The following is a 16,468-nucleotide window of genomic DNA, read 5'->3' as shown; positions in this document are numbered from 1 at the left end:
GCGCTCATACGTCCGTAAAACTCGCCAGTGTGGCGCCGGCCTAAGAATGAGGCTCCAGTTCTGTTCATGTATCTCTGGATCTAAGGAGCTCTCAGATCCTTCTGCCTCTGGCAACTTCATATAGCAACACTTCTAGGAACTGTGCAGCTGCAGTGGCCTTGGTATCCACATAGAATGATTACAAATATTACTACCCCATTACATTTACCCTGTACTGCAATTGCATCTTTACATTAAAGGGATAAGTAACTATTGTTATTCTTTTATCTGCTGTAGATCTAGCAGTTCTCTGAATCCTGAGCTCGGTTAATCCCGCCCACACCACTGATTGGCAGCTTTCTGTGTACACTGTGCATAGGCAGGAAATTGCTAATCAGTGGTGGGGGGCAGCAATAGAGAGAGCTATTGAATATCAAGGACTATATTGCTACAGGTTTGCTAGTCCTCATTTAACCCCTGCTGATAAATCAGTATTTTATCAAAACTACAGCAAGCAGTCCAGTAAGGGTCCCTAAACACAATAGATAGCAGTCAGGAAAATGATGGTGTGGCTGATCGCTCGGCTGACAGCTATCTCTCCTGACTCCTCCATACACAGTAGAGCTCTCTCTGCTCAGCGCTCTAGTCTTCTCTACGAGAGTCACCCGAAGACTAATCTAGTGGTGGCTTATTTTGTTGAAAACAAAAGGATGAGCGGTCTGAAATTGGACATGCTGGATCCTTAGCCCTTAGGTCCTATACACATTAGTCTGTCAGCCGAGACCACAGAAGTTAGCATGTTCAGATGATGTTTAATGTGCATGCTAAGTGACCCAGAGCTGAAATCACAGTCTCCGCCAAGACGCGGCTCTCAGATGTGGTAACAAACCCAGAGGTGACAGTCTCTGTAAGGAGTAACCCTTAAACACGGTCATACTTGTGGCAGTTTTGGAGCAGTCCCTCAGACAGAACAAGTCAACACCAAGAACACTGCCGCATACATACAACCGGACTGACAACATGTATCCCTCACCTTTAGGCTAGGGTCACAAGATGAGAGGGAATCGGTCCGATTATGCTAATCATACTCTGATCAGTCTGATCAGAGTGTGAACCAATTTTCTCGGTTGTAGAGATTAAAAAACAAAATCTCCGTTTTCTCCATTCTGTCAGCCCGTGAAAGTCAGATTGTACTTGGATGTCATTTGAGAGGAGTCTTTTTTTCACTGATCCATAAACATTAATGGTTGAGTGTGATCCGATAATCAGATACAACTCATGCATGCTGCAATTTTTTTTCCTTGAACCGACTTGGAAATGAGCATGGCCCCATAGAATAACATGGGGACGAGTACTATCTATCAAAATGACGGATGACACTCATGCAATTTTTACATTCGTATGCGGGGCCCTTAGGTTGGTGCCACAAAAAGTGTCTACAGGACAGAACCTACAAGTTTTGCATCACATACTGCTGCCTCGCCCACTATATTCCTGGTGTCCTTTCTACAAGCCACAGGATTTCGTAGGCGACCTATCACATCACAACTCGGTACTGCACGGTACTGACGTGTTGGACCTTGTGAAGCCACTATGTCCTGTACCTGCAGACTGTCACGTATCAGAAGGATGTACCCAGGTCAGTGTCGGCACTAAAAAAGTCATATGCTGACGAGGAAGTGTGCTTTGTGACGTCTTGTGGCATCAGAACACTTCTTCAATGCCCACACAAGGTACAAAGAGGAGCAGATACAAGGGTTTGCTTTGTCACCAAGGATAAGTGTGGCTAGTCTGGACTGTCTGTGTGAGGTCTCTGGTAGACCTGCAGCTGGCGCGAGTAGAATATTGTGCCTGGGGCTTGTATACTGGACAAGTCTCATTGAGAATTAGGCCAGACTGGGCTTGCTCATCAAGAAAGCATTGGTGACATACTGGCTGGATAATGGCTCTTCTATAGCAATATAGGCAGTGGACTGGGGTGTGTAATGTGTGTGAAATGCATGCACCTGGCAAGGGAGGGCGCTCATCCTCATTTCCCACAGGAATGTCCCAGAGCAGATGGTGAGATGTTCTGGTTGATGCTGAGGAGCAGTGGACCGAGTAGTGAACGGAAGGACTCTAGCTCAAAACCGGGCAACTTGCAGAATAATGATGAGTGCCACTGAAGTGGTCTGATATATTGTCAGCCTGAGAGACAAATCGGTTCTGGGGTTGTGAGAGACGTCAGCCTAAAGCGGTGTCAAGGAGGGATGGGTGGCGCTAGACTTCCACAAGGGCGAGGTTACAACAGTATGTAGGGGAGGCTGTGAAAGACATTAGTGTGGGAGGAACAGAACAGCAGACTGAAGCTGAGGGTAGGAAGCTCTGAGGCCTGTAGTCTACACTGTCCTGAGGTGAAGTGGACTGAATAAGAACATTGTAGGAGGGGTCTGTTCAAGAATTGGGTCTTGGAGTTAGACAGGGGGTAGCGGTGACCCTCCTCTAGTTAGTTGTGTAATATTTAAAGTCTGTTCATATTCCAGTCTACAAAATATGGCCACCTAAAGTAGACTGCAACCAGTAAGCGTGGGTGCCCACTAGGAGACTTATAACCATCCAGCTTGCTTGGCCACTGTAGTGTGAAGACACGAAATGTTAAATGATTCTGTTTTAACCAACTATTTCTGTACACAGGAACCACTTGACCACCCTCTTAAACATATAATTGCCACAACAGTTGCCTCCTTCAATTTTGTTGCTTGTAAATACTTGTCTCAAAAACCAGGCTGATTGTTCTAAAGTCACGTCGCAGAACTATGGTATTCCTAGTAAAACCTAGCCTAAGTGAAGTAGGTCTTTAAAATGACCCTAAAGACAAAACACAGCTTTTGCCAAAGTCTATGTCTCCGCCAATGTAAACTTACTAGAGACAGAATTTATGTGAGAGGTCGGTGAGAAATTGGGTGTGGGCTGTTCCACTAAATACAAAAGCTGGGAAATAACTGAGAACCTCACAAACAATGGATTGTCATAAGCTGATTGTGACATTTTCATTTATAGGAAATATTTATATATCCTTATATACACTGAACAAAGTTACAAATTGCATAATACTTTCAAAAAAACACATGAATTGTTTGATCTAGACTGAAATGGGCCATATCTGGTCATAGACTAGTTGTGTTAGATATATGCAACGGCGTAACTTGAAACTCATGGGCCCCGATGTGAAAGCTCCAACGGGGCCCCAAAATATTTAAAATCTTTAATAGCAATAGTCTTTTTCTATAGGCCAAAGGGACTTTTAGGGGCCCCTAGGCAACCCCTGCACCTGTTGTAGTTACGCCCCTGGACGTATGGATCACTGAGCACTACCTGGAGTCATGTTGTGCCCAGAAAGAAAGAATTGTATATGCACATTATACTTGCATCGTCCGAACCTGCCAATAACAGCCTAATGTATATGAGAGCCCTGGACAACTGAATGTTGAGGGATTTCAGCATCCGGACGACTGATTTCGGACCGCCAAGCATTTTGTTCTCTGTGAGATAAGCCGCCATCGGACATGTTTAGCAGCGGATCTCCCACAGAAAACACAGGAGAACTTGGCCGAGCGAGTGCTCCTGTACATGGGAGAAACAGTCAGATAGCGGCTGGCCAAATAATCGACCAAACCACAGCTCGAACGAAAGCTATCGAATGTGTATAGGGGGCTTTAGAGCTGAGGAAATGTGCTAAGAAGTAAGAACAAACTAGACAAGGGGTGTACAAATGTTTTTGGCCCAAGGGTTATAATGCTACAATGGACCACTTTCTAAGGCCACACTAAAACTTAAAGGGGTTGTCCGGCCTTAGGGTACAAGTCTGCAGTCACTGCGACTGCGGACTTGTGAATCCTCACATTTCTCACATTGCGCACTGTGAATATTCTTCAGCACCATGAGCAGCAGGTGCGTGACTAAGTATGCGACTTCCATACACGTGGTCATATGCCGACAAGACGTGCGCGACCTCGCTCAATGCAACTGAATTGAGTGAGGACAGACACGAGTCGGAATGTGGCCGGAGGTATGCAAATCGCATACTTGTGGTCACATGACCGCCTTCTCACGGCACTGGAGAATGCTAACAGCGCCAAAAAATCCTCATAGCGCACAGTCCGCATCCTATGAGGATTCTCAAGTCTTCAGTCACATGGAGTCACTACAGTCTTATACCCTAAGGCCAGACAACCCCTTTAACCCCTTAGTGACAGAGCCAATTTGGTGCTTAATGACCGAGCCAATTTTTACAATTCTGACCACTGTCACTTTATGAGGTTATAACTTTGGAACGCTTTAACGGATCCCGCTGATTCTGAGATTGTTTTTTCGTGACATATTGTACTTCATGTTAGTGGTAACATTTCTTCTATATTTCTTCTGATTATTTATGAAAAAAACAGAAATATGGCGAAAATTTTAAAAATTTTGCAATTTTCAAACTTTTAATTTTTATGCCCTTAAATCAGAGAGATATGTCACACAAAATAGTTAATAAATAACATTTCCCAGATGTCTACTTTACATCAGCAAAATTTTGTAAACAAATTTTTTTTTTCTTAGGAAGTTATAAGGGTTAAAAGTTGTCCAGCAATTTCGCATTTTTACAACAAAATTTACAAAACCATTTTTTTTAGGGACCATCTCACATGTAAAGTCACTTTGAGGGGTGTACATGACAGAAAATACCCAAACTGAACACCATTCTAAGAACTACACCCCTCAAGGTGCTCAAAACCACATTCAAGAAGTTTATTAACCCTTGACGTGCTTCACAGCAACTGAAACAATGTGGAAGGAAAAAATGAACATTTAACTTTTTTTGCAAACATTTTACTTCAGAACCAATTTTTTTTATTTTCACAAGTGTAAAAAGAGAAAATGAACCACACAATTTGTTGTGCAATTTCTCCTGAATATGCCAATACCCCAAACGTGGGGGTAAACCACTGTTTGGGCGCACAGCAGGGCTTGGAGGAGAAGGAGCACCGTTTGACTTTTTCAATGCAGAATTGGCTGGAATTGAGATCGGACGCCATGTCGCGTTTGGAGAGCCCCTGATGTGCCTAAACAGTGGAAACCCCACACAAGTGACACCATTTTGGAAACTAGACCCCTTAAGGAACTTATCTAGATGTGTGGTGAGCACTTTGAACCCCCAAGTGCTTCACAGAAGTTTACAACGTAGAGCCGTGAAAATAAAAAAAATCGCATTTTTTCTACAAAAATGATCTTTTCGCCCACAAATTCTTATTTTCACAAGGGTAACAGGAGAAATTAGACCACGAAGGTTGTTGTGCAATTTGTCCTGAGTACGCTGATACCCCATATGTGGGGGTAAACCACAGTTTGGGCGCATGGCAGAGCTTGGAGGAAAAGAAGTTCCGTTTGATTTTTTCAATGTAGAATTGGCTGGAACTGAGATCGGACGCCATGTCGCGTTTGGAGAGCCCCTGATGTGCCTAAACAGTGGAAACCCACCACAAGTGACCCCATTTTGGAAACTAGACCCCACAAGGATCTTATCTAGATGTGTGGTTTAGCACTTTGAGCACTTCTGAGCAGAGCTCAGAAGGGAGGGAGCACCATTTGACTTTTTGAGCGCAAAATTGGCTGTCGCGTTTGGAGACCCCCCTGATGTACCTAAACAGTGAAAACCTCCCAATTATTTCAACTGTAACCCCAACACACCCCTAATGTTAATCCCAACCCAATCCATGACCCTAATCAAAACCCTAACCCCAAAACACCCCTAACCCTAATCCCAACCCTAACCATAACCCTAATCACAATCCTAACACCAAAACACCACTAACCCTAATCCCAACCCTAATCAAATCCCTAAGCCCAACACACCCCTAATCATAATCTCAACCCTAACCTCAAACCTAACCCTAATCCCAACCCTAACCTTAACCCTAATCCCAAACCTAACCCTAATCCCAAACGTAACCCTAATGTCAACCCTATACCCTAATACCAAACCTAATCCAAACCCTAATTCCAACTCTAACTTTAGCCCCAACCCTATCCCTAACTGTAGCCCCAACCCTAACTTTAGCCCCAACCCTAGCCCTAACCCTAACTTTAGCACCAACCCTAACCCTAACTTTAGCACCAACCCTAACCTTAGCCCTAACTTTAGCCCCAACCCTAACCCTAACTTTAGCACCAACGCTAACCCTAACTTTAGCCCTAACCCTAACTTTAGCCCCAACCCTAACTTTAGCCCCAACCCTAACCCTAAATTTAGCCCCAACCCTAACCCTAGCCCTAACCCTAATTGGAAAATAGAAATACATAAATTTTTTTATTTTATTATTTTTTCCTAACTAAGGGGGTGATAAAGGAGGGGTTATTTACTATTTTTTTATTTTGATCACTGTGATAGGATCTCACAGTGACCAAAATAAAACAAGAGGAAGAATCTTCCTCTGCTGGCCGGCACATCACGGCGGGCGCACTGCGCATGCGCCCGCAATTTTCTTCCCGGAGGAAGAAGCCGGCGGCCAGGAGGGGACGCAGGAGGACCCAGGGACACCGGTAAGTATAACAGGGTCCCCGATCCTCCTATTTCTGTCCTCTGATGTGCGATCACATCAGAGGACAGAGAATGACACGCCGCTTTTTTTTTAAATCTTTTTGCGGTCGCCGGTAAACGGTTAATTACCGGCGATCGCAAAACAGGGGTCGGTAAAAACCGACCTCGATCATGTTCTTTGGGGTCTCGGCTACCCCCGGCAGCCGAGACCCCAAAGATCTGCCGGGTGCTGGAAAAAGATGGCGGCGCCCATCGGGAGCCACGAGGAGCATCGGGGGAGACGGGTGAGTATTGGGGACCCCATTTCTCTGTCCTCTGATGTACGATCACATCGGAGGACAGAGAAATTAAATGGGAAATCGCAGGTTTTTTTTGCGACCGCCGGTAAACGGTTAATTACCAGCGATCGTAACTCAGGAGTCGGAAAAAAACGACCCGAATGATGTTCTCTGGGGTCTTGGCTACCCCCGGCAACCGAGACCCCAGAGAAAATCCGACTCTGGGGGGCGCTATACACTTTTTACACTTTTAGCGCCGCTAATTAACGGTGCTGTGGTTTAAGTACCCTTAACTGCCGCCGTTAAAAGGCGTATCGGCGGTCGTTAAGGGGTTAAAGATGTCTTCTGATTTGACAACAAATGCCATAAATGTCTGATCAGTAGGTGGTCCGATCTCTGGGACCCTTAGTGAGCGACTTTCAGTCCTCTGCTTGTTTGAAACTGCAGGGTAAAAGCTGTCATGATTCACACGAGCACAGCGATCTCCATTGTAATCTATGATGGTTACATAAACAGCCAAATGTTTTACAGCCATCATAAGCTAGGGTGGAGAATGCCAAATCTGTGCACAAATATTTTCTTTTCTGGAGTAACGAACAGAAAGGAGTCACAAACATGAAGGTGCCGAAAATGGCTACGGGCCGCAAAACAATGGCATGTGCACCTCTGTAGTGTCGAGGATATTTCCATATAGATACATGGGCCTCTTCTGTTACCCATTACTTTTCGGGAATATTTCCCTTTGGGTTTGGCAATAGGCTATTCTATAGTCCTGCTATGGCTTGCGTGTAGTTCTTGATCACATGTGCTTAGTCAGTACATAGTCATCTGCTGATCATGGGCTGTGGAAACGTTTTATCTAACTTACTCTGTAACAAAACATCTCAGTGTCAATGACCTGCTAAGAAACAGGAAAGCGTCCTGATGATGGTCTTAGGAGACACGTCACAGCTGCTCCCAAGTCAGAATACTATATATATATATATATATATATATATATATATATATATATATATATATTCTATATGTAGCTAAAGAAAACCTGCAACATGTGAATGCAGACTTATATTTTACCCAAAGCATATTACAGCAAGCAACCTAAAACTTCCTAAAGTAATTGACTGTTAAGATGTGATGCTGAATAACATACGAGTATGTTTTCTGTGGGTTCTTAGTGGGCATCATAGTAAGGCTGGGGTCACTTGCGTATGAATTCTTTCATTCAAGCGATTCGGGTCAATTATACAAAGCACACTCGTTAAATTCTGATTACAGTTTGATGAGAGTATGATGATAAGTCTGCTCCGATTCTCTCGCATGAGGAGAAGATGGAGAATCCAATGTCTCCATCTTCTCAATTGTGTCAGTCTGTGGTAATCGGGCTGCACTCAGATGTCATCCAAGTGAAGCCCAATGTTTTCCACAGACTCAGTGACTTGCATTGCCAAGTGCGATCCAAACATCAGCTAAAACTATGGCTTGCTGCAATTTTTTTTCCGGATAGACCCTGTATGATGTTGTTGGGTAACACTTGGACTGATAACATAGTCGTCTACACAAGCCGAACTATGGCTCCACATTTCCTTATAACTTAATCTGCAGCACATGGATGCAACACAGATGGCATTGGCCTGCTGTCTGTTAAATCACAGACTCCTAGATGATGGCTGCAAAAAAAAATAGAAAACATAGCTGCAAATTTGAAAATTGCAAGAGCACCATGAGGCTATAGGAGCCAAAATGTGTTCCCTTCATATCCTTTATGCAGGCACCCAAATCAGGCATCTATAGATGTCGTTTACAGATGATTCAACTCCAACCTGAGTTTTCAATGGCAGCTACTGATAAAAAGACGTTTTCATCTCTTCTAAACTACGATCAACTTAAAGGGATGAAACCCTTTTACACATAAATCTTGTTCTCCGTGACATAGTTGTATGAACCATAACACCATGCTGCATTGTTTTGTATAATCCGTTATCTAAACAATGGATAGTTTCATTCTGGTTGTCATGGAAATGGCTGTGTGTTTACAAATACATGGTCTACAATAGATTGCCTTGATCATAGCCATGGCAACTGGAAAAGGACACCCATTTCTGCCTTTCTTACTAGGATCTGGACACTTCATCTTCCTCCACATCCTACTCTTATGTAACCCACTGTAATATACGGTACTCATCTCTTTTCTCAAAAATCGAAGTAATGCAGAAAGAAGCCTATACAAGATGGAAGCAGTGTCTTACCTGGGAAGGTGTGTGGGTTGGGCGATCCTCTCTTAAGGCACTTGGAGCATAGAACATGTACTGTGTAATACAGGCCCGGCCACTCTTGTAATAGTGCATTCAGCTCCTCTACCAGGGGGGTTATTGCCTGCCATGCAGTCCAGATGTTGGGTAGTGAGGCATGGCTGGCGATAGACAAGATGTCTGACTGTAAGGCCCCTTTTGATGGTCGAAAGCTCACCACAACTGGCACTTTTCCCCTGTAGGCAAAGATCTGAAATTTACCATCCGAACGGTGCACTATATGACTATTAATCTGGACACTAAAGCGGGCAAACAAGCCAGGCGGGAATATAAATGGGAAGCTGTACTCTATCTGAAGCTGCTCTACTGCCAGAGATTGTCCCGATAGGGTTGTCCCATTGATCCAGGCCTCGGCATGAGGAACCTCATTCTTCACATAGCATGGGAACGTGTACCAAGCAGGTGCCCCATTCAGTGGTTTGGACTTGGGTTTATTGATGCAGTAACACAGCCCCATCTTCTCCAGAAGCTCTAGTATGAGCTGCAAGTCTTGCTGAGTTTTGATATGTGGCTTAAGAAGTAATTTAATGACATGAGTGGGCAATAGCCCGTGAAGCAAAAACCCTTCCACGTAATGATGTAACTGGGTAGCCCTCAAGTCGTCCACATTGGCGTCGCTCATGAGTTTCTGTAACAAGACGGAGGCGTCCCTCTGGAAAAAGACATTCAAGATGTCAATCAGCTTTGTCAGATTATGAAAAACGTAATCTTTAAGAGTGGCATTGTCTTCAAAGTAGAGCAGCTTGCCGCTCTCGTGTAAGTAAGACAGGGCGCTCTGCAGCCTGTCCTCGGTTAGGCCGGCCTGTAGGCCGAGACGGGCCGAATCCCACCAGGTCAGCCACAGCTCCTGAGGTTTAAAGTGCAATTCTTCCAGCATTTGCCAAGATTTGGGAAGAACTCGATGCAAGTTTGGGAAAATCTCCCGGTGTTCTGCTACAGAAAGAAGCTTTTCCCTCAAGCGCCTAACGTTGGAATAATTGTGGCAGCCAACACAGAGGACGGGGGAGAGGATCTGAAGACGGTTATTCATTAAGTATTGGAACTGGGCTTTCTTCCTCCTCAGGTTTTTATCGCTGACACCATAAAAAGCTGCGTGAGGGTTTGAGGCACGCATGTCATAGTCTTGGCTAAGAGCTTCATCAACAGTCTGTGCCAGGTTCTGTAAGGTCTCCGAATCCTTCTTCTCCTGCAGAGCTATCTGGTGGTGGATATCAAGGCATTTCTCTTCAATGTCCGTCTCCTCACATAAGTCTGCGTGGGTCCCTACGATGCATACAACTGCATGTGGCACCTTGGCACTGACAAAATGTAGGAAGTAGCCTACAGACATATAAAACCGCTTCGAAACATAGGACTTTAGATTAACGGCTAGGATATATAGAGCACCGGGGGAAAGGAAGAAAGGGTTAATGATGTCATAGCTCTGGTCCCCAGCTAAATCGTACACGATGAAAGTCAGGCCTCGCTCGGCATCAGCTGTCCAGTTAGTGACCTCGATCCCAGTATTGCCCAGTATGCAGCTGGCCTGCTGGCCATCCGTCAGGCAATGCCTCAGCACAGTCTTGCCCGCATCCTTTAGGCCAGTGAGGACTAATTTTAACCTTGGCTTCAGCGCAGGTTGGGAATGGGCAAGTTCCTTCTGATAAGCAGCAATGTAGGGGATCCCCTTCATACACACCTCATAAGGAGGCTGAATGAGAGGGTTGTCTTTGACCTTCCAGATGTTGACTTTGGACAGCTTCCCAAAGTTATCTGGGAGAATTGCTATTTGGTTACCTTGCAATACCAGCTCCTCCAGTAAGCCCAGCTCCACAATGGTGTCTGGCAAGTACCTAAGCCTGTTGTTATCCAGCCACAAGGTGACCAGCCTGAACAAGCTGGAGATGCCCTCTGGCAGCACAGTCAGCTTATTCCGGCTCAGGTAGACCTCCTCCAGGTCCTGGAGCACCAGCAGGGTCCTGGGGAAGTCCTGGAAGCTGTTGGAGGACAGGTTGATCATCCTCAGTCTCTGCAGGGAGCCAAAGCCCTCAGGTAAGGAGGAGAGGTTGTTGTTGTCCAGCATCAGGCTCTCCAGATGCTTCAGCTCACAGAAGGAGTCCGGTAAGGTGAAGAGTCCGGTGCTGCTCAGCCACAGGATCTTCAGGGGCTTCATGGCCTGTATGCCCTCAGGAAGGGAGCCGGCGCAGCTGCTGCAGAGCATCTTGTTCCCTGAGAAGTCCAGCTCCTCCAGTGCAGGGAGCTGCAGGATCTGCTGGGGGAAGCTGCCCAGCTCGTTGTGGTCCAGGTCCAGGGCTCGCAGCCGGGCCAGCCCCGGCATGGTGTCCGGCAGGTGGCTCACACGGTTGAAGCTGACGTCCAGCTCCTCCAGGAGCCCCAGGGCGCCGATCTGCCGGGGCAAGGTGTGCAGCCGGTTGTGGCTCAGGCACAGCTTCTTCAGCTGGCTCAGCAGCCCCACGGCCTCGGTCAGGCAGGCCAGCCGGTTGTGGCTCATGTCCAGCTCGGTGAGCCGGCCCAGCTGGTACACGGCGGAGGGCACGCTCAGCAGCTTGTTCCTGCGCAGGATCAGCACATGCAGCTTGCCGGCAGCCAGGCTCCGCAGGCCCTCGGGCACGTCCTCCAGGGAGTTGTTGCCCAGGTTCAGCACCTCCACGTCGCCCAGGTCCTCGGGCAGGACCAGCTTGCTGTGCTCGCCGCAGCTGAGGGTGAGCTGGCGCAGGCTGCTCCGCAGCTTCCTGGAGCGCAGCGCCGCGTCCCTCCACAGGCGGGCGGTCTGCAGGTCGCAGGCATCCTTGGGTGCTGCCATCATCATGGAGACGGGGAGGGGGCGCCTGTCACTGAGGCCGCATGGTGCGCCGCCTGGGGAGCGCCGGGCACAACGGAGCCCGCGGACAGGGGGGCATGCTTCTTCATAGGAGACTGGCAGCCAGGGCAGGGCAATGGTGGCCGCCCGGCTGTGCCGCAGGGAGGGATGGAGCCAGCTATTGTCTCCGCTGAGGTCCTTGTGAAGGCGGAGTGTCGGCAGCAGCGGCGCAGGAGTGTCAGTGCTGCCTCCGTGGAGATGACTCCTAACCTGCTCCTCTCTCCTCCCTAGGAAATCACAGGGTGGGGACTGACTGGGCAGGGAGATAGCCCACTAGTGGAAGTGCACGTCCTGCTCTGTGGAGGCGCCGCGCCACCTAGCGACCACGGCTATGGAGGCATGGTAGAGGCGCCTCATCCACTCTACGCGCCGCGGTGTATTCCGTCCGTAGCCAGAAAGCCTACTGAGTACAGACATGTATGAGCACAGGCATATGCGTGAGTATGAGTGAAGGCACATGTATGAGTATGAGTACAGGCACATGTATGAGTGAAGGCACATGTATGAGTATGAGTACAGGCACACGTATGAGTGAAGGCACATGTATGAGTATGAGTACAGGCACATGTATGAGTGAAGGCACATGTATGAGTATGAGTACAGGCACATGTATGAGCACAGGCACATGTATGAGTATGAGTACAGGCACATGTATGAGCACAGGCACATGTATGGGTATAGACGCATGTATGGGCACAGGCACATGTATGGGTATAGACGCATGTATGAGCACAGGCACATGTATGGGTATAGACGCATGTATGAGCACAGGCACATGTATGGGTATAGACGCATGTATGAGTATGAGCACAGGCACATGTATGGGTATAGACGCATGTATGAGTATGAGCACAGGCACATGTATGGGTATAGACGCATGTATGAGTATGAGTACAGGCACATGTATGAGCACAGGCACATGTATGGGTATAGACGCATGTATGAGTATGAGCACAGGTGCATGTATGAGTACAGGGACATGAAGAAGTATAGGCACATGTATGAGTTCCGGACAAACGTTTGAGTATGAGTAGAAGCACATGTATGAGTAAAGGCACATGTATGATTACAGGCACGTGTCTTTATGAGCACAGGCACATGTGTGAGTACAGGCACATCTTTATGTGCATTATGCTTACATGGTGACATCAGTGTATTATCCCTGTACTGTGACCTCACTGTGTGCATTATACTTGGTGACATCCCTGAATTATACCAGTACTGTGACATCACGTCTATTATACATACATGGTGACATCACTGTATTATTCCAGCACTGTGACATCACTGTGTTCACTTTACTTACATGGTGACATCACTGTATTATCTCAGTACTGTGACATCACTGTGTGCATTATACTTACATGGTGACACCACTGTATTATTCCTGCACTGTGACATCACTGTGTGCATTATACTTACATGGTGACACCACTGTATTATCTCAGTACTGTGACATCACTGTGTGCATTATACTTACATGGTGACACCACTGTATTATTCCTGCACTGTGACATCACTGTGTGCATTATACTTACATGGTGACACCACTGTATTATCTCAGTACTGTGACATCACTGTGTGCATTATACTTACATGGTGACACCACTGTATTATTCCTGCACTGTGACATCACTGTGTGCATTATACTTACATGGTGACATCACTGTATTATCTCAGTACTGTGACATCACTGTGTGCATTATACTTACATGGTGACACCACTGTATTATTCCTGCACTGTGACATCACTGTGTGCATTATACTTACATGGTGACACCACTGTATTATCTCAGTACTGTGACATCACTGTGTGTATTATACTTACTTGGTGACATCACTGTGTGCATTATACGTACTTGGTGAAATCACTGAATTATACCAGTACTGTGACATCACTGTGTGCATTATGTGTAAGGGGTGACCGAGACTGGTTTATGCCCCCACCCCTTTAAACACATCCCAGTTAACTGTTTATATATTGCTGTATTTAAGATGCCGTAACTGGTGCTGCTATGTACGTATATTTCTATATTGTCTTGATGTATATTCTGTTTATTTTATATTTTTACTTAGGGAAAGTGCAGTACCTTAATAAGGACACTAGATGGGGCACATTATAATAAAATAATAGAAGGATAGGAATAGAAGATTGGTAAAGTAAATAGTTAAATATAGGAGGGGTCAGCTGCAGCTAAGAGAGGGAGGATTTCCTGATTTCAGTCAGTCGTACCAGGGTGCCCAAACCGCCTGCACGGGCTTAAGTGCCCGGGATGATAGCAGTGACCATGCAACGTTCACTAAGAGAGAAGCCCAGCCATCCACAGCATGAACATAAGGGCCTGATCAGCAGTAGGCCAGTACAGCAGCAGGAAAGGAGATTAAAGACAGAAACAGTGACGTGACGGGGACGCAGGTAGCTTCATGATGTGGCAGCTTATAGCATGGGCAGATGTCCCCAGAACCGGGGCGAAACAGCTGAGAGAGCTCAAAAACGCAGTGAGCATGGACCAGCAGTACGCTGTGTCACCGCAAAGTACAGCACAGATGGGCAGGTCGCTTGCCAAGTGGCAACTGACTTCAGAGGCTGATATTCTCTTGTCTGGGGCAAAATAGACTAAGGAAGGTTTAACCGTAGCAGATCTGAATTGGGAGGATGCTGAGGATGCATGCGGTGTGGTCCGACCCGGGTACGTGCTGTGTGACAGAAAGGAAAGTGCAGGGAAAGTGGAAGAAATGTGTAATGTGAAACCTGTTGTAAATGCTGTGGAGAATATGGATGTGCTGCGTGAAGAAAATAGTAAAGTTGTTTATTTGAAAGTTGAAAAGGACTGTGTCTCAATCTATGCAACACCATCTATAGGGAGCCTACAGCAGGGCAGAGGGGATCCTGACGGCGCAGAAAATGGAGCCACAGGTTTGCAAAGTAATGGACATTGTTTTCATGTGATAGGAGGCCAGGGCACAGATGCCCTGGTATCCTCGGCCATGATTACGACCCTGGCACTTTCTCACATATGCATACATGATGACATCACTGAATTATCCCAGTACTGTGGAATCACTTTGTGCATTATACTTACATCATGACATCACTGTATTATACCAGTATTGCAACATTTCTATGTGTATTGTACTTACATGGTGATATCTCTGTATTATCCCAGCACTGTGATATCACTGTGTGCATTATACTTACATGGTGATACCACTGTATTATCTTAGTACTGTGACATCAGTGTGCATTATACTTACATGGTGACATCACTGAATGTTTTTTCTTTTGGTGTTCCCCCCACCCTTACCTCACTTGTTTATGTAATGTACAAAATAAAAATAATTTTATTACACTATATTCTGGACTTGTGTATTCAATAATGTGTATTCAATGCCCTAAAAACTCATTTGTTCAGATTGGCCTACCACCTCAACGCATTAACCTAACTATCCCTGTGTGGCCTAATAAAAAAAAAAAAACATAATCAGGTTCCTCGCATCATGTTCTCATTCACTTTATGCAGTTAATAGCCTCTGTGTCTGTACTGTTACATACTTAGGCAATTAACTGGTTCATGCAGCTTTACATGAACACCCGAGCCTTACACTATGGCTGGTCCGAACAACGAAAGCAATTGTTACCATCCACCTCTCGTGTCTCCCCTTTTCCTCGTAGGTTGTAAGCTTGCGAGCAGGGCCCTCATTCCTACTGGTATCTGTTTAAAACTGTGATTTCTGTTATGCTGTTATGTCTATTGTCTGTACAAGTCCCCTCTATAAGTTGTAAAGCGCTGCGGAATATGTTGGCGCTATATAAATAAAAATTATTATTATTATATTATAATGTTTTTCTTCTGTTCTTTTTGTTCATTTTATCGATATGTCCAATATTTCTGTCCATCAGTTACACACAGGGGCGGATTATAATAGGGTCAATCTGGGCGGTAGCCCAGGGCCCAGTGGTGTGGGGGGGCCCTGGGCTACCGCTCAGATTGCCCTCCGCCATCAGGGCATTACTGCCCTGACTGGCGTATGGGCCCGGTGGGCAGAGGGGGCCCACATCGGGCCCGTTTCATCTGCTCACCAGGCCCCTACGGGCGCTGCGGAAGTTAAACGCTATTGATGTGCGGGCGCGTGCCCGCACGTCAATAGTTAACAGCCGCCAGCCAATCGGAGGCTGGCAGCTGACATCAGCCTCAGCGCGCACATCGCCGGCATCTGACGTCATTGTCAGTCGCCGGTGAGTGCGCGCTGCTGGAGGGAGCTGCTTCGCCGAAGGAACCCAGACATGTGAGGACAACTCTTTTTTTTTTTTTAATTGCGAACGGCAATCCGGGGGGCCCGAGCCAGTATGGACACACTGGGGGCAATATGCTGGACACATTGGGGGCAATATGCTGGTCACACTGGGGGAGAGATGCTGGACACACTGGGGGCAGGATGCTGGACACACTGGGGGCAATATGCTGGACACACTGGGGGC

General features: G+C 46.5%; 1 protein-coding gene across 1 annotated transcript in view; it reads right to left on the bottom strand.

Moving 5' to 3' along the window:
* MFHAS1 (multifunctional ROCO family signaling regulator 1) overlaps positions 1-12,296 on the bottom strand; it is a 119,732-nt gene extending 107,436 nt beyond the window's left edge. Inside the window, exon 1 of the mRNA XM_077273912.1 lies at positions 9,066-12,296. Coding sequence (XP_077130027.1) covers positions 9,066-11,937 — 2,872 coding nt within the window. The 5' untranslated portion in view covers positions 11,938-12,296. The remainder of the gene's footprint in view (positions 1-9,065) is intronic.
* Between the last annotated feature and the right edge of the window lie 4,172 nt (positions 12,297-16,468).

Source organism: Ranitomeya variabilis, chromosome 1, assembly GCF_051348905.1.
Source record: "Ranitomeya variabilis isolate aRanVar5 chromosome 1, aRanVar5.hap1, whole genome shotgun sequence".
NCBI lineage: Eukaryota > Metazoa > Chordata > Amphibia > Anura > Dendrobatidae > Ranitomeya > Ranitomeya variabilis.
Note: the sequence above shows the minus strand (reverse complement) of the source record. Positions and strands in the feature narration are given on the sequence as shown.